Source organism: Leptonychotes weddellii, chromosome 6 (assembly GCF_054177405.1).
Source record: "Leptonychotes weddellii isolate Sample4059 chromosome 6, ASM5417740v2, whole genome shotgun sequence".
NCBI lineage: Eukaryota > Metazoa > Chordata > Mammalia > Carnivora > Phocidae > Leptonychotes > Leptonychotes weddellii.
Window position 1 is genome coordinate 136,071,388 of NC_138374.1, and position 24,498 is coordinate 136,095,885.

General features: G+C 55.1%; 1 protein-coding gene across 9 annotated transcripts in view; it reads left to right on the forward strand.

Annotated features, from left to right (window-relative positions):
• The first annotated feature begins 433 nt into the window (after nucleotides 1-433).
• ARHGEF11 (Rho guanine nucleotide exchange factor 11) overlaps nucleotides 434-24,498 on the forward strand; it is an 80,892-nt gene continuing 56,827 nt past the window's right edge. For 4 of the 9 annotated variants that reach the window (XM_081825382.1, XM_081825387.1, XM_081825384.1 and 1 more), the window contains exon 1: nucleotides 437-1,211. In XM_081825382.1, the coding sequence (XP_081681508.1) occupies nucleotides 1,180-1,211 (32 nt within the window). In that variant the 5' untranslated portion in view covers nucleotides 437-1,179. Of the gene's footprint in view, nucleotides 1,212-24,498 lie in introns of all 9 variants that reach the window. The other 5 variants (XM_081825388.1, XM_081825389.1, XR_014146658.1 and 2 more) reach the window with 4 other exon arrangements.

Below are 24,498 nucleotides of genomic sequence, written 5' to 3' on the forward strand. Positions count from 1 at the left end.
GGAGGGGGAGGGCCCGGGGGCGGGGGAGGGCCCCGGGAGGGGGAGGGGGAGGGGCCGGGGGAGGGGCCTGCGGGCCGCGCCGCCGGAGCGGGGCCGGAGGGGGCGGCGCGGGCACGGGCGGCCGGCCGGGCCTGCGCCCCGAGGAGCGGCGCGCCGAGGGGGAAGGGCCCGGAAGGAGCCGCCGAGCCGCCTTCCGCGCGCGCCGGGCCGGAGCCGAGGCGGCGGCGGGCAAGCGGGCCACGCGGGGCGGAGGGGAGCCGGGGCCGGGCCCCCGCGGGCCGGCGCGGAGGAGGCCGCGGGGCGGGCGGCGCGGGGACGCGAGCGGCGTCCGCGGTTGATGGCGGCCGGGGCGGCGGGCGGCGGGCGCGGGGCGCGGAGAGGCCGGGGGCCCGGCGGGCGTGAGGCGAGGGCGCCGCGCTCCCGCTCGGTGCCATCGGCTCGGTGAAGGGTTTCCAGACCTTTCACGTAAGAGCTGTTTTTGTTGTTGTTTTTTAAGGAGCTCCATAACCGTGGTCGCAGGGCCGCCCCGGACTTGAAGGGGTGCCGCGGTGCACGTCCCGTTGTATGCTTTCATTTATTTCCCCGCCGAGCGCGCGGCCCGGGGCCTCCCCCGCTGCCGGTTCCGACCGGCCCTCCGCGGCCCCTGCCCTGGCGTCGGCGTCGCCGTCGTGCTGAGCGAGGGGGACCCGGCACGGCCCCGCCGGCCACCGGGCGCCCGCCTGCGGGAGGACAGCTGCGGGAACGGCATCTCGAGCATGGGCTTCATCTGTAGTTTGCAGTGAAGACTGATACTTTGAAGGCACATTCTTTCTGTGATTCATGTCTTAGCCCGTAGCGCTAACCTTGAAGAGATTTGTGGTTGGGTTTTTGGTTTCTAAGAAGGTCAGAGTTTTTCCTCTTTTTCTTTCGGTTTTTTTCTCCGACGGGGGAGGGGTCGGGGGCTGAGAACGGACACCGTGCTCGCTGGTACAGATAGAATGGAGCCTGAGTTCCCAGGGTCCTGAGAGCCAGCAGAGAGCATCCGAGCACCGGAGCATCGGAGCATCCGACCGCATCGGAGCATCCGACCGTGAGGTTGGGAGGCCCTCCTCCCACCTTTCTTAAAAATTGCAGCCGACTCAGCCCCGATCAAGACCTCAAAACTGCAGGATCCTAGCTCCGCGAAGACACTGAGAAACCATGAGTGTGAGGTTACCCCAGAGCATAGACAGGTAGGTCTGCTAATAATGTGCTTTCCAACACCTTCTTAACCGAAGACTGGGAGGGAGGGTGGTGCATTTCGGTAAAAGGTGCAAAGGAAGGGTCGGGGTGGGAGCACGGGTCTCTGGGGACTGTGCTGGCCTGTGTGTTTATGTGTCCTCTGTGTGTGTCCCTGTCCTGATTCGGTGCTTTTTTAAAGACGAGCAATAAACAGTGAAGCCAGGAGAGGAGAGATAGGGGAAGTGCCCCCCTCAGTCTTTGACTTTTGCCCGGCTACAGGCTGAATTTGGGCCCCTAACTTGCCAGTTTAGGGGGCGGGAGGCGGCACAAGCCTGGTCACGTGAGTCCCCAGGGTGGATTGGGACTGGCTTTAGGTGTTGAGCTGCTGGGGGAAGGGCCCTGGCAGGGGCGTGGGCCTCCACCGGCTGGTTGCTACGGAGTGGTGGGGCTCGGTGATGGGGTGGATTCCATTTCTAGAACGAGGAGGATGTTCTTGGCCTGACTGATGGGACACAAGCACCCTTTGCACCCATACAGGTCTGGATTTTTGCCAGTGACTGATAATGGCCCCAAAATGCACAGGTCGCATTATAATTTCTTCCTCTCCAAGCTTAGGGTTTAACTTGAGACCTGCCCACCAGCGGATGCGCTAAGGTTTAATCTTCCAAGCTGTCCTTACTAAGCTTGACTCTGCAAGATGGGCCTTCCCTCTGCCTAGAGCTGGAAAGAGTTGTTTTGGGCTCTCAGGCCTGATGGGCAGAGGCTCTGGTCCTTGGAGTCCGAGCCCAGGATCCGACGCCCTCACCAGCCTCTGGATCACTGGGGCTGCAGTTTACAACTTTGTGAGGTGTCCGCCTCCCCACCCCCCCCAACCCTTACTCCTTAAGAATCTTAGAGACGGTTGTTTTGAGGGTGCTGCACGCATCCTAACTGGGTGGATGGGTGGTTGGAGGACTGAGCAAGCAAATGAAAGCACTGGACAGTGTTGCTGGAGAGGCGGCGAAGAGCGGAGAGCCGTGGTCTCTCCGTGCCAGTTAACCTTTGATCATCCATGCTAGTGGTAATTTCTTTTTGGCTATGGAATGTGACATAAATATAATCCCTCCCAAACACTGATCTCTGTATTGCCTCCGAGTCCTGTTTAGATCAGTTCAGCAGCCCCCCACCTGGGCCCTGACTTGGCAGTGGGGTGAAGGCAGCCAGCCACAAAGGGCATAAAGTGTGCGTGTCTCTTCCCCTTGTCTTTGGCCTCCCTGCAGTTCGCATCTTGTAAAAGGAGGCCCGAGGTGCATCAAGGCAGGGAGGTGACATGGTTACGTGGCCACCTTCTCTTTTTGTCGTGCTGGAGTTTGGGAATTAGTGCACCTGCCTTTTGTGGGATGTGGATGGTGAGTGATTCCTCTGAAATCAGGGATGTGAGCAGATGGAAACCCAAGTTTGGGGGTGCAAGGAGGAGGCCGTGAGGGTTCGCGGGCTGATGCGAGGTGCTCCTCTGGGAGCTTGTATGTCCTCACCATCTGTGCGGATGCAGACGACGTGGGACGTGTCCCCAAGTACTTTCATAGAACAGGTCTCATCTGAGCCTCACAGCGTTTCTGTGAGGCAGACAAGGTGGAGGTTATTATTCCCGTTGTACAGTGGGGGTCCTTGAGGCCCAGGGAGGACACCTGGCTTGCCTGGTGCCGTCTTGCTGGACTAGCAGCAGAATCTGAGCCCAGATGCGTGTCTTCTGACCCAGGCTCTTTTGCTTGCCCCACGCTGGATAACTGGGTTTATGTGTTGGTCCTGTGGACTGTGGTTTCCATGATAGGATGCTCTCCGGTATTCCATTTGTACTTATGTTTTCAACAGTCTTGGGGCCGGCACTGTCATTTCTGTAGTAAAGCACCCGTTTCTCCTGTGGGGTAATGTAGCTTTGCAGACTGAGAGTGTTCGCCGCCTCTACCCCGTCTGAGGCTCAGGTCCCCTTCTAGATATCTTACCCCTTAGGCTGCGGGCTCCTTCTGCTGGACCTTTTGACATCTCAGGTTCAAGACTGTGGATTTTAAAGAACTCCTAAGTTTAGGAGATTGAGCAGAAGGACACACTCCAGATTGTGGAGTCAGGGATTCTCACACAGTCCGTCAGTGTCCCACGTAGAGAGTCTAGGGGAAGGCGCCCAACGAGTGTTTCAGAAAATCAAAGTACGTGACTCTTGCTCACCATGGGTGCGCAGTCTAATTGGGGAGCGAGGGAAGGGTAGGTTCCCGAAGAAGACCGAGGAACAGTGACACTCGACGGTAAGCCCCGGAAAGGCAGGGACTGCGTCCGCTTTGCTCCGCAGTGGGCCTGTGGTGAGCATTCCATCAGTACGGGACACGTGAGTGCTGGGATGAGCGAGCGTGTCAGCAAGTGTAAATTCTTCCATTTCAGAGTGTTTCAGCACTCCTGGGTTGGTTGCCCACGTAGTCAGAGCAAGGTCAGAGAAGGCCTCCGAGTTGGTGTGTATTCCCTAGGGAGGAGCCACGTGACAGAGGACTGTGATGTGGAGAAGACTTGTGGCCCAAAGTAAAGAAACCTCTGCAATATTTCTTCAGAAGCGTCTTTAACCCCCTCTTGGGGACTGACACCTGGGTCCAAAGGAATGAGAAGTGTTTGTGACGAATCTTGATCTTTCTGTATTGATCGGTCGTTCCTGACACGCAGGCTCACGCAGCTGCTCCAGCCCCTGTCCGTTTTGTCCTCGGACAGCTTATTGCCCGTGGACACCTGTTCTTCTCAAGAGTTTCCGAAAGCGTGTTTGATGGTGCAAGCAGAGATAAGGACGCTGAGTTACTTCTGCAGGGATGGTGATGAGTTTTGCTAAGCCATCTCTATCCACTGCCTCATCTCCAATGGCAGATGGTTCCAAGCCAGCCAGGTGGGTTAGGCGTCTGCATCCATGAAACCGCTGTCCTCCGTGCAGAGTCCCATAGCCCTGTGGGCCAGCCCAGATGAGGAAGCACTAGATTTAAGCCAAGAGGTCCTGGTTTGAACCCTGGCATTCCCCTTAACTCCGCGACCTTGGGCAGGTCACGTACCTCCTCTCATTTCCTCCTGGGCGAAGCAAGCGTTCCTGTATGTGAAAGGCCTTCCGGTTCACAAACACTTTCACGCTGTGTGTCGTTTGAGGATTATAACATTTATTGCATCTTCCGGGGCTGTTGGAAGGAGCAAATCAAATAAGATCGTGTATTTCTTACTTTTTTTTTTTTTAAGATTTTTTATTTATTTATTTGACAGAGAGACAGCCAGAGAGGGAACACAAGCAGGGAGAGTGGGAGAGGGAGAAGCAGGCTTCCTGCTGAGCAGGGAGCCTGATGTGGGGCTCGATCCCAGGACCCTGGGATCATGACCTGAGCCGAAGGCAGACACTTAGCGACTGAGCCACCCAGGCGCCCCAAGATCATATATTTCAAATTGCTTTCCAAACTGTAAAACTGTGAATTTCAGGCGGTAAACTTCTGAGCTTGGTTTAGCTTCATGCACCACTTTCTTCTGAACTAGCCCCAAAGAGAGTTTGAGTAACTGAAGGATCGTTGCATTGTTCTGAAGCATTTGACCAGAGTGAGCAGGCTTTGTGTGGGGATGCGCCTGGGGTTGGAAGGGAGCATTGGGTGATGGTCCTAGAAGAATATGAGAAACAGAAGCGCCTGCCCAAGAATTTTGATGAATGGGAGAGGCTGCAGTTACCTTGGCTGCCTTAGGCAGGAATAGAAAGCCTGTGTTTAGTGATCTCTGGCCGTTCCCAGTTCAAAATAAATTCAGACCCAGCAACCATCCTTATCAGGGATCTGAGGTTGAATGTAACCTTTCCCCTTTCTAGAAGAGGCGCAATCTTAGGTGAGGTTGTGGGGGGTGGGTGGCAAGGAGGGAGGGTGGTCGTAGGTCCTAGGAATGAGCCTTGGGCTTCAGGGAAGGTCTGCAGAGAGGATTTGCTGGAAGCCCAGACTGGGCTTATCTAGAAAGGGTGGGGGTGGCACCTGGAACTCTTCCCACCTTGGTTGCAGGTTTTTGCTTTGGTTTTTTTTAAGATTTTATTTATTTATTTGACAGAGAGAGACACAGCGAGAAAGGGAACACAAGCAGGGGAAGTGAGAGAGGGAGAAACAGGCTTCCCGCCGAGCAGGGAGCCCGATGCAGGACTTGATCCCAGAACCCTGGGATCATGACCCGAGCTGAAGGCAGACGCTTAACTGACTGAGCCACCCGGGCGCCCCTGGTTGCAGGTTCTTATCGAGCCCTGGGCCCTAGAATCCCCATTCAGCTGAGTTTAGAGGGTTGATCTCCCATTCAGAGCTACAAATAAGAAGCCACCTGCAGTGCTGAGTCTTCTCCAGAACTACCCTGGTCCCATGTGGGGGAGATGAGAGGTGGCCGTGGATTTTGATGCATAATCACCATTATGAGCAGGAGCAGGCTAAGCTTAACTTCAAATATTCAAACACATTTCTGAAAGAGCACCCTTTGATTAACAAATTTATTGAGCTTTTTTTTTTTTTAATCTGTCAGACTACGGTCAGAGTCCCTGCCATCCATTTACGAGAATACATAAAAAATAGGAAAAGTTAAATGACAGTATGATTTCCTCAGAAATGTAGAAGATTCTATGAAGGGCAATAGCCAACTCCCAAATTAGCATAAAGACAAAGGAGTCCTGGAAGCTCCCAACCTGCACGGAATGGAGTTTGGAAGCTTTGCGGGGGCGCTCCCCGGCCCGCCCTCTGAAGGTCTGGGATTCGGATGCCGAGAGGGCATTGCTCGGTGTGCGGTCCCGGAGGACACGAGGGCTGAAGGGTCATTTTCATCTGTGTTGCAGATGTGTCCAGTGCTCGGTGGCCCCTCGTGGGAGGCGGTGCCACGTGGTATGTGGCGAGGACCCCTTCAGGGTCTCAGACTTGCCTCCGCTACAGTTGAAGCTCGTTTCGTTGTCTTTTAATCCTGACTTCAGTGGAGGCCCTGAAGTGTCCCTCCGTCATCTTCACTGACTTCTTCAGGATTTCCCTTCTCATTGTAAGGAACAGTAAACTGAGGCACGAATGCACCAGGAAGGAGCTTTTGAGAAGTCAGAGCAGGTGACTTCCTGCACTTTCTCCGCCACTATGTGCAGCTACTCTGAAATGGTCTGATGAGACCTTTGGTCACCAGTCACGGCCTCTGGTCACAGAGGGGACCTGGTGGGTCCAGCAGCTTTCCAGGGGACGCCTCCCCATGATCCAGGCAACTTGCGGCCAGTCTGCTGCACAGCCAACATTTATCACAGAGCCGCTTGCCTCACTCAGTTCTCGGTGTTCTGGCAGATAATGTGCAAGAATGTGGCGCTTACATTCTTGGTGCGAGAGGTTATTGGTCAAACAGCAGGAAACAGTGCAGGGGTAGTACGTAATTGCTGAATCTTGATGTGTACCAAAAGGTACATTTAGAGAAGAGCAGAAGGTTGGTGCCAAGGAGAGCAGCCGGGAGGGGGTGGTTAGAAATTGGGAAGAGGGGCGCCTGGGTGGCTCAGTCATTAAGCGTCTGCCTTCAGCTCAGGTCATGATCCCGGAGTCCTGGGATCGAGCCCCACATCGGGCTCCCTGCTCAGCGAGAAGCCTGCTTCTCCCTCTCCCACTCCCCCTGCTTGTGTTTCCTCTCTCGCTGTGTCTCTCTCTGTCAAATAAATAAAATCTTTAAAAAAAAAAAAGGGGGAAGAGAAGAGGGGGCCTCATCAGACAAGGGGACAACCTGGGCAAAGGTCGGGATGGCAGGATTGTTGGTCTTTGTGGAGAGGACAGAGAGTAGGTTGTGGAGGTGGGCAGGATGGGGGGATGAAGGTGTTGGGAGCCGGGGAGGTTCATGTGTTCCAGGGTAAACAGTATTCACAGAGAGAATGCTGACACTGATTCGGAGATGGGACAGTGCCTGGGGCCGGGAGGGCCCCGGGGAGGTTTTGTAGCAGTCGTGGCCAAAGATAATGTTGAAGAGGGGCAGGATCTGAAAGACATTTTGGAAGGAAAATCAACAAGGTCTGTTAAGTCTGAATCAAATTTGATTCCCAAGTTTTGAGGCTGGTTGGCTGGGAGACGGGTCGGGCCGTCGCTAGAGGGAGACCACCGCCGTAAGTCCTGCCTCCCGTGGGCTCGCTAGAGGGAGACCACTACCGTAAGTCCTGCCTCCCGTGGGCGCCCAGCAGTGGACTGACTATGGCACAGCCAATGGGACTTACCCCACTAGTACGTCCCCTCGACCCTTCGGTTGGGCCTCCTCGACCAAGAGGCTGTGGTCCTTCAGGGAGCCCTCCTGAGGGGAGCGGGGAGGGGAGCTGGGTCTGGGAGATCCCTGAGGAAACTGGTCCTGATCTGAGGAGGTGGGCGGGTGTTTGACGGATCTCCATGAGCTGCTCACACGGCAGCCCCACACCAAGCCCCAGGGTGCTAGGACCAGAGTTCCAGAGTCCAGGATCTTGAGTGAGAGGGTCTTCGTGGGGCCCCCGCTCGGCCACTAACTAGCTGCATGGATTCTGTGGTGCCTGACACGGTGGGTGTTGGGAAGGCGGTTGCTTGGGCGAGGACCCAGCCTGGCCTGGGCTCTGCTCAGCTGCCACCGAAGACCTGGGGCTGGAGGCTCCGGCCTGGGCTCGCCCTAAACTAGGGACCGGAAGACATGGCTCTGGGCGCGCGGGATCTCATCCTAACAGCGTCCCTTGGCGGACAGCCTCAGTGTCTTTCCGGCCCAGACTCCGCAGCTGGGGTTCGTGGCTCCTCCCTTCTGTTCAGCCCCCTCTGACCATCGCAGGTCTTCTCCCCGGGCCCCCTACCGGCTTCCTGGGCCCCCACGCCTCCGTCCACACCTGTACGTGGGCGTTCTCCTTCTCCTCACCGCTGCAGGGAGACCTTTGCTGGCTCACAGCACAGACCACGACGTTTCTGTCATTCAGCGTTCCTTCTGCGCGCACACAGAGCAGTTGGACTCTGTTCTCTTCTATTTGTGTGTGTAGAATAATTTATGTAGAGGTTCGAGCAGAATGCCTCGGCCCGGGCGCCTGGGTGGCTCAGTCAGTTAAGCATCTGCCTTTGGCTCAGGTCATGATCCCAGGGTCCTGGGATCGAGCCCCATGTCAGACTCCCAGCTCAGTCTGCTTCTCTCTCTCCCTCTCCCTCTCCCCCTGCTTATGCTCTTTCTGGCTCACTCTCTCTCTCTCAAATGAATAAATAAAAAAAAAAAGAATGCCTCGGCCCTGGCACGCTGTGGTAGGTGCTGGTGTCCCTTGGTTCTTTCCATGTCGTAGGTTGGTGATCATGCCTTCGATTGCCCGGGGTGCGAAGCGATGTTTCTTCGTCCTTCGGGATTGCTTCCCGGTGCCCTGTCAGTTTGCAGAGCCTGCCTGCTGCTGGCTGCCTTCACCTGCAGCTCCTTCCGGACGTTTCCAATCCCCAGCCTGCCTAGCCAAGGGCTTCAAGAAAGCAACTCTAAACTTTGCTGCCAGGAACTGAGACCAAGAATTCCCCTTGCTCTTAGTGGTTCTAGGTCTTGGGCGCTTGGTATTTCTTGTAGGGACAGAGCATCCTTGTTGGGGTTGCTGGCCTCCAGTGGCTCAGAGCTCGAGGGAGCTCCCCCTTGGCGGCCTGGCTTCCGGGCTGCCTTTCCCCGCAGGGGTCTGACGGCACCGGGCCCCCCCTGCTATTGTCCCGCCTGCCCCGGGCTGGCCCCATTCATTTCCCAGAGCAGACTGCCCTGCAGAGAAAGGCCACTGCTGTTCTAGGGGAGGTGGCGGAGAGAGTGTAGTAAGTAGCTTTGTGAATGGGACCTTGTATGAGACTGCGCCGCAGACCCTTTCTCCCCAGGCCCTGGGGTTGGGAGCAGGAACCACTCGGCTTCCAGTGTCTTCACAGCAACAGGGCTGGGGTTTAGGAGTGTCCGTGCCATCCCTCAGCTAAGAAGGTTGGTCGACTTCATGAATCTTCAGGCCCTGGGGTTCAACGTGAGTAAGCTGCACGCTGTGCCCTCCGGGATCCGGTGGCTGGGGGCGGACAGACAAAAGGATGCAGGAGGTGGTGATAGCCCCCTGAACTCTTCTGTGATTCCAGCTGGAGCACATGGGAGGGACTCTGAGGAGGGTTTCCTGGAGGAAGGGACCTTAAATGGAGGCCTAAAACTGAGAGCCGGGCTTGAGAGGGCAGGTCCAGGTAGAGGGGGCACGCATCAGAGGCCCGACCGCTAGAGAGAGCATGGTGTGGCGGGATGGGGGGTCGCCGTGGTCTGTCCTGAGACCACAGAACAGTAGATCCGTGAACCTGGACAACAGGAAGGAGCCGGGGCCTGGGGACCGTGGAACCCTGTGTTAGGGCATTTGGACTCTATCCTGAGGGCCACGGAGCACCATCACCAGACTTATGTAGGGAGCAACGTGACAGGATGCACTTTGGAAAACCGCGTCCCTGCGGCTTCAGTGGAGAGGGGCAATGGGGGCAGGGAGCCGTCACTGCAGGTGGAGAAGGACGGGTGGGGGACTGAGCAGGTGGCTATGTGGGGGAGGACGACGTCCCTGTTCTTGGCATGGGTGTGGGGTGGGGGGTCCCCCTCGATGAACGCCAGAGGGATGGGTTGCAACCCTCTGGGGCGGGGCCAAGGGCAGGTGCTGAGTGCAAGCTGGCACCTGGGCCTGGCGGGCCGGGGTGGAGAAGCACACATGGGGTGCTCACACGTCCAGGTGAGACAGAGGGGCGGGGTCCCACAGAAGAGGCTGGTGGGGGGAGAACGGCAGAGAGGCAGAAGGCCAGCAGGGTCAGATGCCCCCACGAGGGGAGGCAGGGGGCATAGAGGAGGGAGAGAGAACTGTCTGGAGGTAGGAGTATTTCCGTGGCCTTTGGACATGGGGGGCAGGCAGGAGCCAGAGAAGAAGAGATGAAGAAATGGAGATAGACAGTCTAGCCTGAACTTGTACAAAGTTTGCTCAGGAAGAAGCGGAGGAAAGACGTAGCTCCCGGTCCCTGTCGGTAGGACTTTGAGTTAACTTTTCCAAGGCAGGACTGGCTGCCTGAGGTGGAGCTTGCCCTGGGAGGCATGGAGCAGAGGGCTAGAGACTCGTTCCCGTACGCCCGCCATTTCTGAGTCCGTGAGTTTGGATTGGGGTTGGGCCCGAGCATTTGCATCTTTTGTGACCTCCCGCGTGGCAACTGTGCAGGTGTAGGCGTGGGTCAGCGGACCATGGTCGGTGCAGGACACGACCTGCTGGTCCCCGTGGGTTTCCTAAACCCCACTGCAGGGCGTGGGTCAGCGGACCGTGGTCGGTGCAGGACACGACCTGCCGGAAACCTGTGGGTTTCCTAAACCCCACTGCAGGCCTCTGGATCACCTCAGTACACGGCAGAAAGCCAGAGAAGATCCTGGTTCTCCCAGCAGGGCGTGGGCCGGGCCTGATGGCTCTGCTTCTGCTTCAGCTCTGGCCTCTCACCAGTTCTGAACTTGGAGCCTGACAGGGTGAGAAAGGACTGCATGGGGCAGAGCCTCCTCCCCTGTCAGATCCCACTGCACAGCCCTTGGTTTGGGATATGGGGATTTTTTACGTGTTCAGTACATTCATCAGATACGTATTAATGTGAGGAAGTGCTCTCAGCCCTGGGGATACGCTGGGACTAGAGGCTGTTGGGGAAGACAGACAACAAATAAGTAGCTTGTTATTTATGATGCAAACGTAAGTGAGTTTAGTAAAAGCTGGGTTCATAACTGTCAAGGCGAAATGAGAGATCAGTTGAGAGAGCGGTCAGCGTGTCAAGTAGGGAGGCCGTGGATGACGGAGAGAGGGATGGAAGTTCCGGGACCCAGGAAGGAGTGCCTAGATGGTGCCCCTCTGTTCTGTGCGGTAGAATGCATTGTAAAGCGGTTTTGTCCCTTGTCTTATGGGGGCCGCCGGCAGGGATTTGCATTCACTCGTTGCAGACAGGGAAGCAAGCCCAGAGAGGCTTTAGCGACTTACCCGAGTCTGTACACTAGTAAGGGACGGAGCCGGGATTAGAGCCCAGCATAGCATCCCCCAGAGCAGAGCGCTGTCCATTTCCCTCACCCGCGGGGCCTGCTGGGCATGCGCGTCCTGGGAGGGAGCCACGCCTCTCCCCAGTAAGCGTTCCCTGCCCGTGGCCCACTCGGGACTGTCCTGGAAGCAGGGAACTCCACCCTCCTTCTGCCTCCTGCTTGGTTCCTGACCAGAAGAGGATGGCACGCCGGTGGGGGCCAGGAGGGTTGGGGGGGTGACGGGAAGAACACAGTGTCCTCAGAGGTCACTCTGCGCTCGACCACACGGTGTGGCACCTCCGAGCTGCTCAGGGGCTTCTCTGTGTCTGTGGTACTGGGACTGTGTCCCGGGGGGGAGGGGGGAGTTTTCCTGAATGAAGGGATGCAATCTTTATTTAAAGATTTTATTTTTAAGTCATCTGTACACCCAGCTTGGGGCTCAGACTTACAACCCCGAGATCAAGAGTCACACACTCTACCAACAGCCATGAACCAGGCACCCCAACAATTTTTTCATTAGCAGCTTTATAGAGAATAATTCACATGCCTAAAATTCACCACTTTAGAGTGTACAGTTCAGTGTTGTTTAGCATATTCCCTTGCTAATTTTGGAAAATTTTCATCACCCCAAAGAGAACCCTTGTGCCTACAACGGTCGCTCCCCACTGCCCCTCCCTCAGCCCCAGGCAGCCATTAATCTGCTTTCTGTTTCTGTGGGTTTGTTTATTCTGGACATTTCCTGTAAAGGGAATCCTACAGTCTGTGGCCTTCGGTGCCTGGCTTCTTTCCCTTGGCATGATCTTTTCGGGGTTCATCCACGTCCTGGCGTGTGTCAGCAGTTGGTTCCTCTTTGTGGTCGAAGGTGCTCAGCCGTGCGGGGAGGCCACCTATCTGTCTGTCCTTCGTTGGCGGGCACCTGACTTGCTCCCGCTTCCCGCTGGTGTGAGTGATGCCGCTGAGGACATCACGGGTAGGCTTCTGTGGGGACGTATGTTCTCATCTCTCTTGGGTCTGTACCTGGGGGTGGGGGAGGGATTGCTGGATCGACTGTAGCTCCGTGTGCCGTGTTTTAAGGAACTGCCAAACCGCTTTGCAAAGTGGCTGCACCACTCTCTGTTCCCACCGGCACGCTCTGCGCGTCTCTGAGGCTCGGAGCGCCGCGTCCTCGCAAGCACTTGCTGATGTCTCTCTTGACTGGGGCCGTGCTCGCGGGCGTGCGGCGGGTTCTCCCTGTGATTTCCATGGGTGTCTCCTCGGTGACAACTCGTGTCGAGCATCTTTTCATGTGCTTGTTGGCTGTTTGCATATCTTCTTTAGACAAATGTCTGTTCAAACCCCTTGCCCGTTTTTGTTTGGATTATCGGTCTATTGTTGAGGAATGCATACTTACCCTCGCTGGCCTCAGTTTCATCATAAAATGGGAGAGTGGGATTTGATGTCTGAGATGCACGTCCCCACGTTCTCTGTAACAGCCATCTTGCTGATCTGGGACTCTGAGCTTTGTTTTCACCCTGGGGTCTTACCGCTGCCGCTTTGGTTATTTACCCCGGAGACTGAGTTGTTTGGGAGCCCTGCGAGCTCAGTTACTTTGGAAAAGTGTGCTCCCAACAGGAGTCAGAGTGTGTGTGTGTGTGTGTGTGTGTGTGCACGCGTGCGCGCATGTGTTCGTTCCAGAACAGTCTGAGGAATGGTGCTTAATAGGGTAGGAAGCACAGAGGAGCGGGGGATGGGAAGGTAGCTGGAGAGGTAGAGAAAAGACTCTCCAAACGCGGTAACCATGAAGTTCTCCTTTTTTCAACTCCGAAGAGTCCTGGCAGATGCAAAACGGATGCTCTCTCAGCATCTGACCTGCTGGCGACCTGCGCGGCCTCCAAACCAATGCTCGGTCCTCAGGGCTCGTCCCCGCGAGTCTGCTTCATTTCATTTCCTGTCTTGGTGAGCTTCATTAGGATTGCTGCGGCAAGAACCAGGATGCAAACAGGCAAAGGCTAAGAACTCACATGATATAATCACCCTGCGGCCCTGAGCATCTGTAGGGTGCTTCCCCTCTGCAGAGCACTCTCCACCTGCCATGTACTTTAACCTCACCGTGGGCGTGTGAGGGGAGCCTGGGGTGGGTGAGGGAGGTTGACCTGGTTTCCCTCTCCTCCTTTCCCCCCTCGGCCCTGGGACACACTGTTTGGACAGCTCCTTCCCATGTTGGAATTGCTCCCCTTCTAATTCAGCTTTACTCCTCTGTCTTCCCACGAATGAGGGGTCTTCCCTCCCTGGGGGACCCGCTTGTCCGTATGGCTGCCCTGTCTGTCCTCATCGTCACGTGGAGAGCCTTTTCTACGAAAGCTACGGGATTGGAAAATCAACTGGTCAGGGCGGGAGGCTGGCCGGCTCAGGGGCCAGGCGCCCACAGCTTCAGGAAGGCGTGCAGGAGACGGGGCGAGGGGGGAGGACGAGAGAACCACTGGCGGCCCGGATCCAACGGGAACCCCAGGCTCTGTCCCCTCCGCCAGACCCCAGCCCATCTCACTGGGCCTGACATCCTCTCTGCCAGCATCCACCCCTGGCCTGTGCCGCGCCATCACGTGTCTTCCAGATGCCTTGGGGGAGGTAATGGGGCCACGTGGTCCCTGACCTTGCGCCTCCTTAATGACCAGTGACGTTGAGCAGCTGTGCTGGTGTGTACTGCCCCTTTGCGTACCTTCTTTAGAGAAATGTCTCTGTCAAACCAACCTTGCATTCCTGGGACAGATCCCACCTGGTCACGATGCATAATCCTTTTCCGTGTTGATGGATTGGATTCACTCGTACTCTGATGAGCTTTTGTGCGTTACTCCCATTTAATCGTGATGACAACTCCCTGAGGTCAGGGTCCTCGTGGAGAGGCCGACATGGGGTAGGCAGCGTGCCCGGGACTGTGTGGCATCAGAACTGTACCAGGAAGGCAAGACTTTCCAGCGTAATCTCATTTTCTTTCCTGGGCTTCACTTTGCCCCTCTTCTTGGTGTAGATAACCAGCAGTTGATTTCCTTTATTGGGGCTGCTCTCCTTGCTGGAAACCTCATCGTTATTGCTCAGATTGAAAATTCCCAGAGGGTGTGGTCTCCCTAATGCTCTTGTCATGTGACCACACAGGTAGGACTTAACGTTGGGTGCATTTTGGATGATGATGAAATTTATATCCTTGACGGTCATTGATTTGATTGTAAACGTGTCATTGTCCCTTTATGGAGTCAGGAGCATTAGAGAACAAGGACATACGTGTGATGCTTCTCTCTTGTTGGAGAGCTCAGCATTTGCTGTGCCCAAACAAATATTATAAAGCCTTAATAAAGGCCGGAGGCTAGGAAGAGTGCATCTCTGGAGCGCCTGCCTGAAAGCACCCCTTAGAGGTCCCTACCATTCCGTGCTGGCCACGGGCTCATCTGGTGTCCTGCCGTACCTGTCTCTCCCTCCTTCCTGCAGAGGGACTGGTTCATCAGACTCTAATCACTGAGAATTTACTGAAAGAATCTCAGCCTTAAATCTTTGGCTTTTTCTATCTTTTCTGATGTGAGAATCAGCAGACTGAAATACACTTCACATTGAGGTACATGCACTTGGAGACCCAGAAAGGCTCTGGGGCAGCCCAGGAAGGTGAGTGGGGGGCACGTGCGCAGCTACCTGTGAGTATGTGATCCTAGCAGGTACGAATGCTTCTGCACGCTCACCGTCGACACGTAACTCAGCTGCTTTACGCGTGTCAGCGTCGTAATGCATCCTTGCTCTGTGATCACCTTAGCTCCTGTTCCAGTGTATGATGGGAGGAGGGGTGACAGTTCATTTCAGTGGTAGTCAAAGCCTGACGTCCCTGAGAATATGTCTCCTACAAAACAAAACTGTGTATTAAATTACAAAGGTAGATGAAATTGCTTTTTGGATTATCTGTTTTTGCTGATTATTTGTGCTGCCTCCCCGAAGGGGGTGTTTGGGACTTGCCCGTGCATTAATTGATTAAATAACCATTTGTACGTACAAGTAGATAGAATGCAAGAGTGTATGTACGTATGGTGATTTTCCCTGTTTTAAATCCAAAGGCCATTGTCTCATTTTATGATCTAGCAACACTGCGACCTGAGTAATGAACAGAATGTCCTGGGGCAGGCTTGTATTAGCAGGAAAAAACATCTGCCTGCATCTCTGTAATTGAGAAGGGCAATGTTTAGTTTAGTTTCTGCTGTGGGCCCAGAGTACTTGTTTCCCTTAATGCTGGTTTTTTCCCTTTCAGTAGCTTTATTGGGGTATATTTGATGCGCAGTCAAAATGCACACACGTAGAGTATGCACCTGGATGTGGTTTGACAGGTGTGTACATCTGTGACATCGTCACGACCGCCAGGATAACAAATGGACTGATCACCCCCAAATGCCCCTTTAGTCTCTCTTGGCCCCCGGGGGACTTTCGGGGGAGTTCCTTTCACTGTAGGTTGGTTTATATCTTCTGTAATTCTGTGTCATGCACTGTGACCCCTTTTCCTGTCTGACTTCTTTCACTCAACACCATCATTTGAGGCTACCCCATCTTGTACCGATGAGCATGTGTTTCCCCACGTGGAGATTGTTCATTTCTCTCAGCACTGTTTCAGTTTCTAGTGAACTGGTCTTTCTACATCTTCGGTCAGATTTGTCCCTAAAGGTTTCATATTTTATTTGTTGATTTATTTTAGAGAGAAAGTGCGCATGAGCAGGGGGAGGGGCAGAAGGAGGGGGGGAATCTCAAGCAGACTCCACGCTGAGCATGGAGCCTAAGGGGAGCTCGATCTCACGACCCTGAGATCTTGACCTGAGCTGAAACCAAGAGTCGGACGCTTAACCGATGGCGCCCCCCCAGGTACCCCCCATGTTTCATATTTTAAACAGCAGTTTTTACAAACCACTCTTCAGTTATTTCTGTGAATACATGTGGACACAACTGATTATTGTTGTTGTTTTTAAGATTTTATTTATTTGACAGAGAGAGACACAGTGAGAGACGGAACACAGCAGGGGGAGTGGGAGAGGGAGAAGCAGGCTTCCCGCTGAGCAGGGAGCCGGATGCGGGGCTCGATCCCAGGACCCTGGGCTCATGACCTGAGCTGAATGCAGACGCTTAACGACTGAGCCACCCAGGCACCCTGATTGTTGTATGTTGACCTCGGATCCTGCAGCCTTGCTAAATTCACTTTTTAGTTCTTGTACATTTTTTGTTAATTCCCGAAGATTTTAGAATCTTCCTGTCTGGTTCTAGTTTACCTCTTCGTTTCCAATCTGTGTATTTTTGAGTTTTGGAGAAAGTCAGGATTTTACTACCTTTTGCTAGACCTGTAGAGATGTCGGGTTCTCCCTCACTAGGAAATCTTTAAAAATAAGAAGCAAGAAGATCATTAAGTCCTTCTCTCCAGTAGGATCAGACGTGTGTATGTCAGATACCCTCATGACCGGGGGAGGAGGCAGGCATGTGAAGAGGTGAGCAGAGTATGGACCACCGTCCTCATGATCCGAGCGCGTCCGGCGCTTAGAGGCCGGACCATTCAGAACCGGGGACAGGGAGATGGTGTCGCAGGCCTGCTGCCCCGGGTGCCGGGATTGACGAAAGAACAAATACTCGGAGATGGTCAATGGGAAAATAGTGAAACCACTCTGTCCTGATTGGTTGTTTACTTCATTATTACTGAGAGTTTGAAAAGAATACATCTTTATCTATAGCTCTTGTTCTTCCTCCTGTTTTCTTTTTGTTTTTAAAAACCTCACGTGTTGTGGCAGCAGCCTGTGCTTCTGGCCCGAAGCCTCCCTGACCTGAGGCCAAGGGCCGTGCGAGCAGGGGTACCGGACGTGGTGGTCTCAGTCCTGAATGATGCCACGTCCTCGGAGAACCCTGCGAGTTGGGTCCTGTTGCCCCATTTCTGCAAGGCTCTGTTTTGTTTAAACGCACGGTAGCATGTGTCCTCTTATTTTGTATATTCAAGTAACTCTTGAGATCTTTGGGGTTTTTTTTAAGATTTATTTATTTGAGAGAGAGAGAGCACGCACATGCGTGAGGGGCAGAGGGAGAGGGAGAATCCCACGTGGACTTCCCGCTGAGAACGGAACCTGACCTGGACCGAGGGGGGCGGGTGGCTGGCGCTGGATCCCAGGACCCTGAGATCTTGACCTGAGCCAAAACCCAAGAGTTGGACACTTAACTGACTGCACCACCAGGCGCCCCACAACTCGCGAGATGTTTACGCTTCTCCCACCACATGCATTTTGGGGGCGCATGCTCTCGACCTCGTACCCCCGGCGTATTTCCCAGGGTCTGGCACGGGGAAGGTGCGTGTATATTGGTGTAGCTGCTCTTTAGCCTGGTTGTCATGCTTTAGGTAATACAGGATTGTTCCCATTTTACAGATAAGATGTCTGCAGGCACCAGGGAGTAAATGGTGGTAGGTACTTTTTTTTGCTAGAGAATTTTGTATTTTATTGGTTTGTTAAAATGGGATGATTTAGGCAACACTAACCAAACCAGCACTCCTCGTTTTGGTGGTGGGGAGCCTTGCTGCTCACAGAGGAAGACCGTTGAAAGCCAGTAACATGAGAAGTAGCTCTGTTCTGTTGCGTGCCCTCCGCAGCACGAGGGGCAGAGGCCGGCCTGTGGGTGGCCGCGTGGCTGTGGCTCCCGGCAGACGGCAGACGCACGTGCCGCTGACCCCATGCTGAGAACCTGACCCGGGTTCTTCCTTTGCTGCTTCATCGGTGACAGAAAGCTTGCAGATGCCCACACTCCTCATTCGTGTCTGAGACCTCGGCAGCCGTGACCTCCCTCTTCCTACCGCCGTTCCAAGAAGAGTCTGTCCCCTTCCCAAACTGAGCCCTCGCAGAGCACGCAGACCGACAGAGCTGGTGTAGGGGAGGGGGCTGAGTTGGTGCTCTTGACCGAGCGAATGGGTGCATCCGTCGCACCACGGGAAGCCCAGCTGCTGGCCGACATGAGTCTGGTGGTGGGTTTTCCGCCGGTGCCTCTTTCCCCGTGGGGGCATCTACTGTGCCGAGTGTGGTAAGGTCCTCCGTGACCTCATGACCCTCCGCAGCGCGCCCTCTGCTCACAGAGCCCCTAGAGGGTGGTGGTGGCCTGCGAGCTGAGACACGGAGGGGACAGTCCCGGCCTCCGGTAGCTCGCAGGCCATTAAACAGACTATACACTTGACCCTTGAACAGCGCAGAAGTCGGGTGCCTACCACCCCGCCCCGGGCAGTCAGAAACCCACCTATAACTTCTGGTTCCCCAGTAGCCTAGCGATCCCCGGAAGCCTCACCGACAACTTAACATCGACAAATGTGTGTTTGGTCCATTATGTTATAGGCCGTGTTCCCCCAGTAAAGTGAGCTGGAGAGAAGACGCTGTGAAAGTCCCGAGGAAGACTTGGCGCAGCCGCGGTGCCTTAGTGTACTTCCCGAACAAACCCACGGTTCCCCCGTGCTGTTCAGGGTCAGCCGTGCCGTGCACGCTGGATGCAGGGCGGGGAGAGTTAGGGCCCAGCGCCGAGATCGCTGACCCAGCCGGGGGTGAGGGGCTGTTCTGAGCGCTTTGCACCTCATAACCCCCTCAGCCCGCATGGTAACAGCCCCGTGAGTTAGGTACCGTCAGTGTCCCCGTGTTACAGCCGCAGTAAGGAGCTGTAGGGAGTCAAGGTCACACGGCTGGGAGGTAGGGCAGGAGGATCTGACTCCAGGCACCAAAGCTGTAGGTCTGCTCCTCTTTGCTGCACTGTCTCCTGCAGGAGAAATAGACATTAGTATGGAATTGACAGGATTTATTATTTAACTGGCGAGCGGACAGAGAGAAGGAGGACTCCAGGCACCCTGGGAGTGTCTGCCCTGGGGGACAGAGGGTGCAGGAGGAGGCTGGAGGTCTCTGGGGCATTGACTGAGTATCTGCAGGTCGAATGTCACCGCTGAAAGTTACAAATGGGAGTCGGGAACTAGAGGGAGACCAAAGGGCTAAAGCAGACGTGGGGTCCTCGGTGTTCCAGAGCCGGCTAAAGGCACCAGAACAGCAGGGTCCCTACGAAGGGGGTGTAGGGCAGGGCTAGCGGCCCACGTGGTGGGACAGAGTGGGGCCTGGTTAGACGAGATCTGCAGAAGAAGGCCTTCCGGCTGAGGGACTCACAAGGGTGAGGGGTCGGTGATCTCACTGAGAACCGAGTCCTGGGGCAGAGGCCAAACTGCAGTGGGTTGAAGAGGGATGGGAGGTGAAAGGAGAGCCAGCAGGGCAGACGAGCCCTGGACCCTTCCCAGAAGTCGGGTGGGCGAAGGGGAAGGGGTCGGCTGGTGGGGCTGAAGGAGCTTGCTTCCTCGGGAAGCAGTTCTCCGCAGGTCAAGAGGGATTTGGGTAAATTTGGGTTGAGGGGTCGAGCCCTGGAACTGGAGGGACGGTGGAGGTTTAGGGGGGTTCCCGAGGAAGCAGAGGGGAGTGGGGCCAGGGCAGGGGGAAGGGGTGAAGAGGCGAGTGAGCATGCCCTGAGGAGCTTGCAGGAGGGAAACTGAAGGGGCTCTGGTTCCTCCCGTGAGGCAAGAGGCAAGACAGTCTCGTGGCAGAGGGTGACCTTGAACACACAGCTGGGGGCAGTGGTAGGAGTGGGATGAGCCGGCCAGCGAGGCAGGGTCAGCAGCAGGGTTGCCACAGGCGGGAGCCCTAGCGCAGCAGACTGGTTTGGGAGGCACTCCCCACTCTCGGGCGTTGGCGACAGGCGATGCCAGGGAGGGAGGGACACGGAGGGGCCTGGAGCAGTCACTGAGCCCAGACGGCGGCAGCACCGAATGCTGCCTGGTGCTCAGAACCGTCCTGTGAGGCAGGCTGTTTTCCAGATTCGACATAGGGGATTTGACCAAAATCCTGAACTAGCACTTAGAGAAACGACTTCCTTTGGATGGATGAAGGGTAGGTGTCCATCAGCGTCCTAGGGAAGGCCTTCTCCTCCACTCAGTAAAACCAGAAAAGCCGTGTGTTTTTTACAGCTTTATAGAGCCATAGTTCCCATAGCATAAGATTCCCCGTTAGAGTGCACCGTTAGGTGGTTTGGGGACAGTCACAGAGTTGTGAGGCCATCACCCAGTCTCATCTCAGAATTCTCCAGTTTCCTGGGAAGCAGCGCGTGCTCGTTAGCGGTCATTCCCCTGTCCTGCCCCCCGACCCCAGCCCCAGAGAGTGCCCTGCTGTCCTCCCTGTGTCCAGGGACGTGCTTCTCCTGAACGTCTCACATGTAACGGAACCCCCCCAACGTGCAGTCTTGGCGCCTGGCTCCTCCCTGAGCGCCACTCGTTGGCGGAGCTTCGTGTTGTATGCGTGTGGAAGCGCTTCCTGCCTGGGGGGGTCCATCCCGTCGTCCGGACACCACCTCGGGGTGCCTGCTGTGGACTTCGGGTTGTTTCCTCTTTGGGGCTGCACTGTGATTAACGCTGTCATGAACGTCCGCGTACACGTGTGTGTCTGAGGTATGTTTTCAGTTCTCCGGGGTCAGACCTGGGAGTGGGGCTGACGGAGCGTGTCTCTGTGTGTCTCTGTGCTGTTCTGATGAGCCCCCGAAGCGCGTTCACGGCGGCGGTGTGACCGTGTCCTCACCAGCAGCCTGCGAGGTTCCGATTTCTCCACATCCCCACCAACACTTGTTGTTTCCCATTATTTTGGTTTTAGCCGTCCTAGTGGGAGTGAGGTGGTGTCTCATTGTGGTTTTGATTTGCATTTCATTTTTTTTTTAAAGATTTTATTTATTTATTTGACAGAGACAGCGAGAGAGGGAACACAAGCAGGGGGTTGCATTTCCTGAAGACTAATACTGCATATTTTTTCATGTGCTTATGGCTATCTGTATGTCTTCTTTAGAGAATGGTCTATTCAGATCTTTTGCCCATTTAAAAAAAGGTTTTTTTATTGTTGTTTTATAAGAGTTTTGTATATATTCTGGTTACAGATCCCTTCCCAGATACATCGCTTGCAGATTCTGTCTCCCATTGTGTGTGTTGCCTCTTCACTTTTTTGATGTTGTCCTTTGAGTATGCAGGTGGGTCTTACTTGTTTTGGGGTGAGATGAATCGGGTAGTGCCCCAGGCAGCAAGGTCCCGTTGGGAGAAGGCAGGAGGGCTTCAGCAAATGAATGTTGAACCGGGGGGTGGGGTGGGTGCTTTTATGGTGAAGAAATGGCTCGGGGCTAAGATGACAGGTCCTGGGCTCCTTGATGTGTTTTGAATTTCGCAGTCGGGTAGACTAGCTCTACCTCTGCAGAGTTTTCTGCCAGCCGGCTTAGACCAGCGAACGAATTTGCATCGATAGGGAGTCCTCTTGGGTTTGGGTCAGTTCATGGCTCAGACTGGGTGAGAAGCTAGGACGAGTAAGAGAAGGGCATTTACGCGCTCCCTGTCCCTTTCAGAGCTCAGCACAGCCCACTGGTCTCAGCGCTGCCAGAGAGCCCCGGTTTCTGGTGCCAGCACGTGTCACTCAGCGCTTTCTGTATACACCTGGCTGTGCGTTTGCACTTCTCTGCTTGTCCATTGCACACCGTGCCCCTAACACCTCAGGATGGTGAGTTTCCCAAGGACAAGAATCATGTGCACACGAGCATGTGTGCCCAAATGCCTGAGTCACGTCTGTGGACCAATAGTCATTAACGATTGATAAATACTGTGAGGGTAAACACAAAGGTTTCTGAGCCGTTGGGGAAGTATGTTAAGTGTAAATCCATTTTGTACTTGATAAGCAGACTTTTGGCAGAGGTGAAGGAGGTTACCTGAAAGTCATGATTTTTAAGTTTAATGCAGACGTGCTTGGGTTTTAAAGATGTGCAAGGGTGTTACTCTAAACTGCCCCTAGAATTTAAGTTCAGCCCTCGTTATCGACTGGTGACACGCCAGGCAGTCCGACTTCTCACTTCCTGTGGACTGGATCTTTCCAAAGTGCCACATGTGCAACCTCATGACCTGCCTAGAACGGAAGCAGGCCTTCCTTACAGGCCTGAAAGCAGAGCCAGGGCTTGCCTTTCATCCTCTCCCCACCTTGTGAAGGAGCCCCCTCTGCGCCACTCAGAGGTGCAGCCGTGGGCTCCAGGCCCAGAGCGAGAAGCTCTGAGGGGTTGGACAGAGCAAGAGATGCCGAGCCCATTTTTCCAGCTTCTCCCAGGGTGGTTATTTCCAGAATGGCCAGCATGCTAACACCGGTGTGCAAACACACCCTGGCCTGAGCCAGGAGCCCTGGGTTCTGGTTCTCATGCTGACACCAGGGGACCCCGAAGATGTCACGTAAAAGCTGTGTTGCTCAGCTCGGGCTGCCATAACAAATAGACTGGGTGGTTTTCTCATAGTTCTGGAGGCTGGAAGTCCGAGGTCAGGGTGGCACGCATCCGGGTTCTGGTGAGCCCTCTCCTGACTTGCAGACGGCTGTGTGCTCACCGTGTGCTCCCACGGCTTGTCCTCGGCATGTGCACACCTGGGGCGGGGGGCCGCTGTCCTGTGTCGTGAGGGCCTTCCGTGACCTCATTCCACCCTCTTTACCTCCCAAAGGCCCATGTTCTTCTACACTGGGGGTTAGGGCTTAGCACAGCGATTTGCAGGGACACACGTTCAGCTCATAACAACGGCTCTGATGAGATGATCCTCAGTCTCCTTGTCTGCGAAATGAGATTGGGGGCGTCGAGATCCTCGCTTGCTTCTGACGACGATGACGGTGCAGGCAGGGCATGTGCATGGTTTTCTATCTTGAGTTCTGTGAGATGCGCCCCCCTGCATTCTCTCAGGCAGCATGGAACTGAATACGTTAGGAGTTAGTGGGGCTAGGTGTATTCTTTCATTCCGTGGGTATTTCTGAGCATCTGCTGTTGTAAGCACCGAGGCTGCAGTGGGGAACAAAACTCTGCCTTCCTGGAGCTTCCGTTCTAGGCAGATTAAGTAAGAAATAAAATTGGGGGGCGCCTGGGTGGCTCAGTCAGTTAAACGTCCGACTCTTGATTTCGGCTCAGGTCATGATCTCAGGGTTGTGAGTTCGAGCCCCACGTCGGGCTCTGGGCTCAGTGAGGAGTCTGCTTGTCCCTCTCCCTCTGCTCCTCCCCCTGCTCGCTCCCTTTCTCTCTCAAATAAATAAAATCTTTTGAAAAAATAAATAAAATGATAATGCACTAGGTAACCATTGCTAAGGAGACAGTGTCAGGAACGTGGGGTTGCAGTTTTCAGGAAGGTGCTGTTTGAGTCAAGGGGCGGGAGCGTGTGTTTAATTCTGCATGGCCAGGTGGGAAGCGGAGACCCTGTGAAGGCAAGCACCTTCGTCCAGAACCCCACAGCTGGCCTGCTGCCCACTCGCCGACTGCCCTGTCTCCCTCCCATAACCCTCCTCCCCGCTCCCCGTCACCCACTTTTGTGCCAGACGCTCTGCGCTAATTAATGATTTCACAGCCTTTTTTAAATCTCCGCCCAAAGACCGTAATGAGGAGTTCTACTTCCCGCCCCTGCCACCGGAGTCAGGGAGGATCTAGACCCGCTCCTGAGGCCGTCGGGTGTCTTGAGAGCGCCCCCAAGCCCCTTCTCCCCGGCCAGCCTTCCCTTTGTGGCCCTGGCTCACCCCTTTCTCCACATCCTTCTGGGACCCTCCGTCCCAGATCTTTTTATTCAGGCATTTTCTTGCTTTACCCTTGGCCCTTCTCTTGCGCCTTCTTCTCTTCCTTCACCTTGCATGTTCACCACCCCCCGTGTCCTTTCCTTGTGGGGGCAGGGCTCACAAGGGGAGGGGCTCTCCGGTTCCCCATGCCAGGTCATGCCCCCTTGCCCCCGCCCCCCAGCGTGTGCTGACTCCCGTCGGTTAGAACCTGAAGGGCTGTTTCTTGCTGGCCCTGCAGGAGCCCCGGCTTCCCTGAGCCTTCACGTGGGACTCAGGCTGCAGACCTGCGGCTGCCTCGTTGGGTCCTTGGTCTTCTGGCTCAGGCCCCTGGCACATTTGCAGTCAGTGAATATGGGGATGGTATCGCCTGTCAGTCAAATCACTGAGGGTTCATCCTGCTCCGGGGAAGGGTCCAGCCGTTGGTGGAAACCTTCATTGGTCATCGCCGTCTCTGACCTCAGCCCTGCCTAAGTGTCCAGGAGGTCAGAGCCACCTGACCTCCCTGGTATTACCAAGAACCAGAACCGCTGTCTGCGCCCGACGGCAAACAGGATCCAAGAGGGGTCCTCTCCTTTTTTTTTTTTTTAAGATTTTTCATTTATTTATTGAGAGAAAGCGAGAGTGAGCACAAACAAGGGGGAGGGGTAGAGGCAGAGGGAGCCCG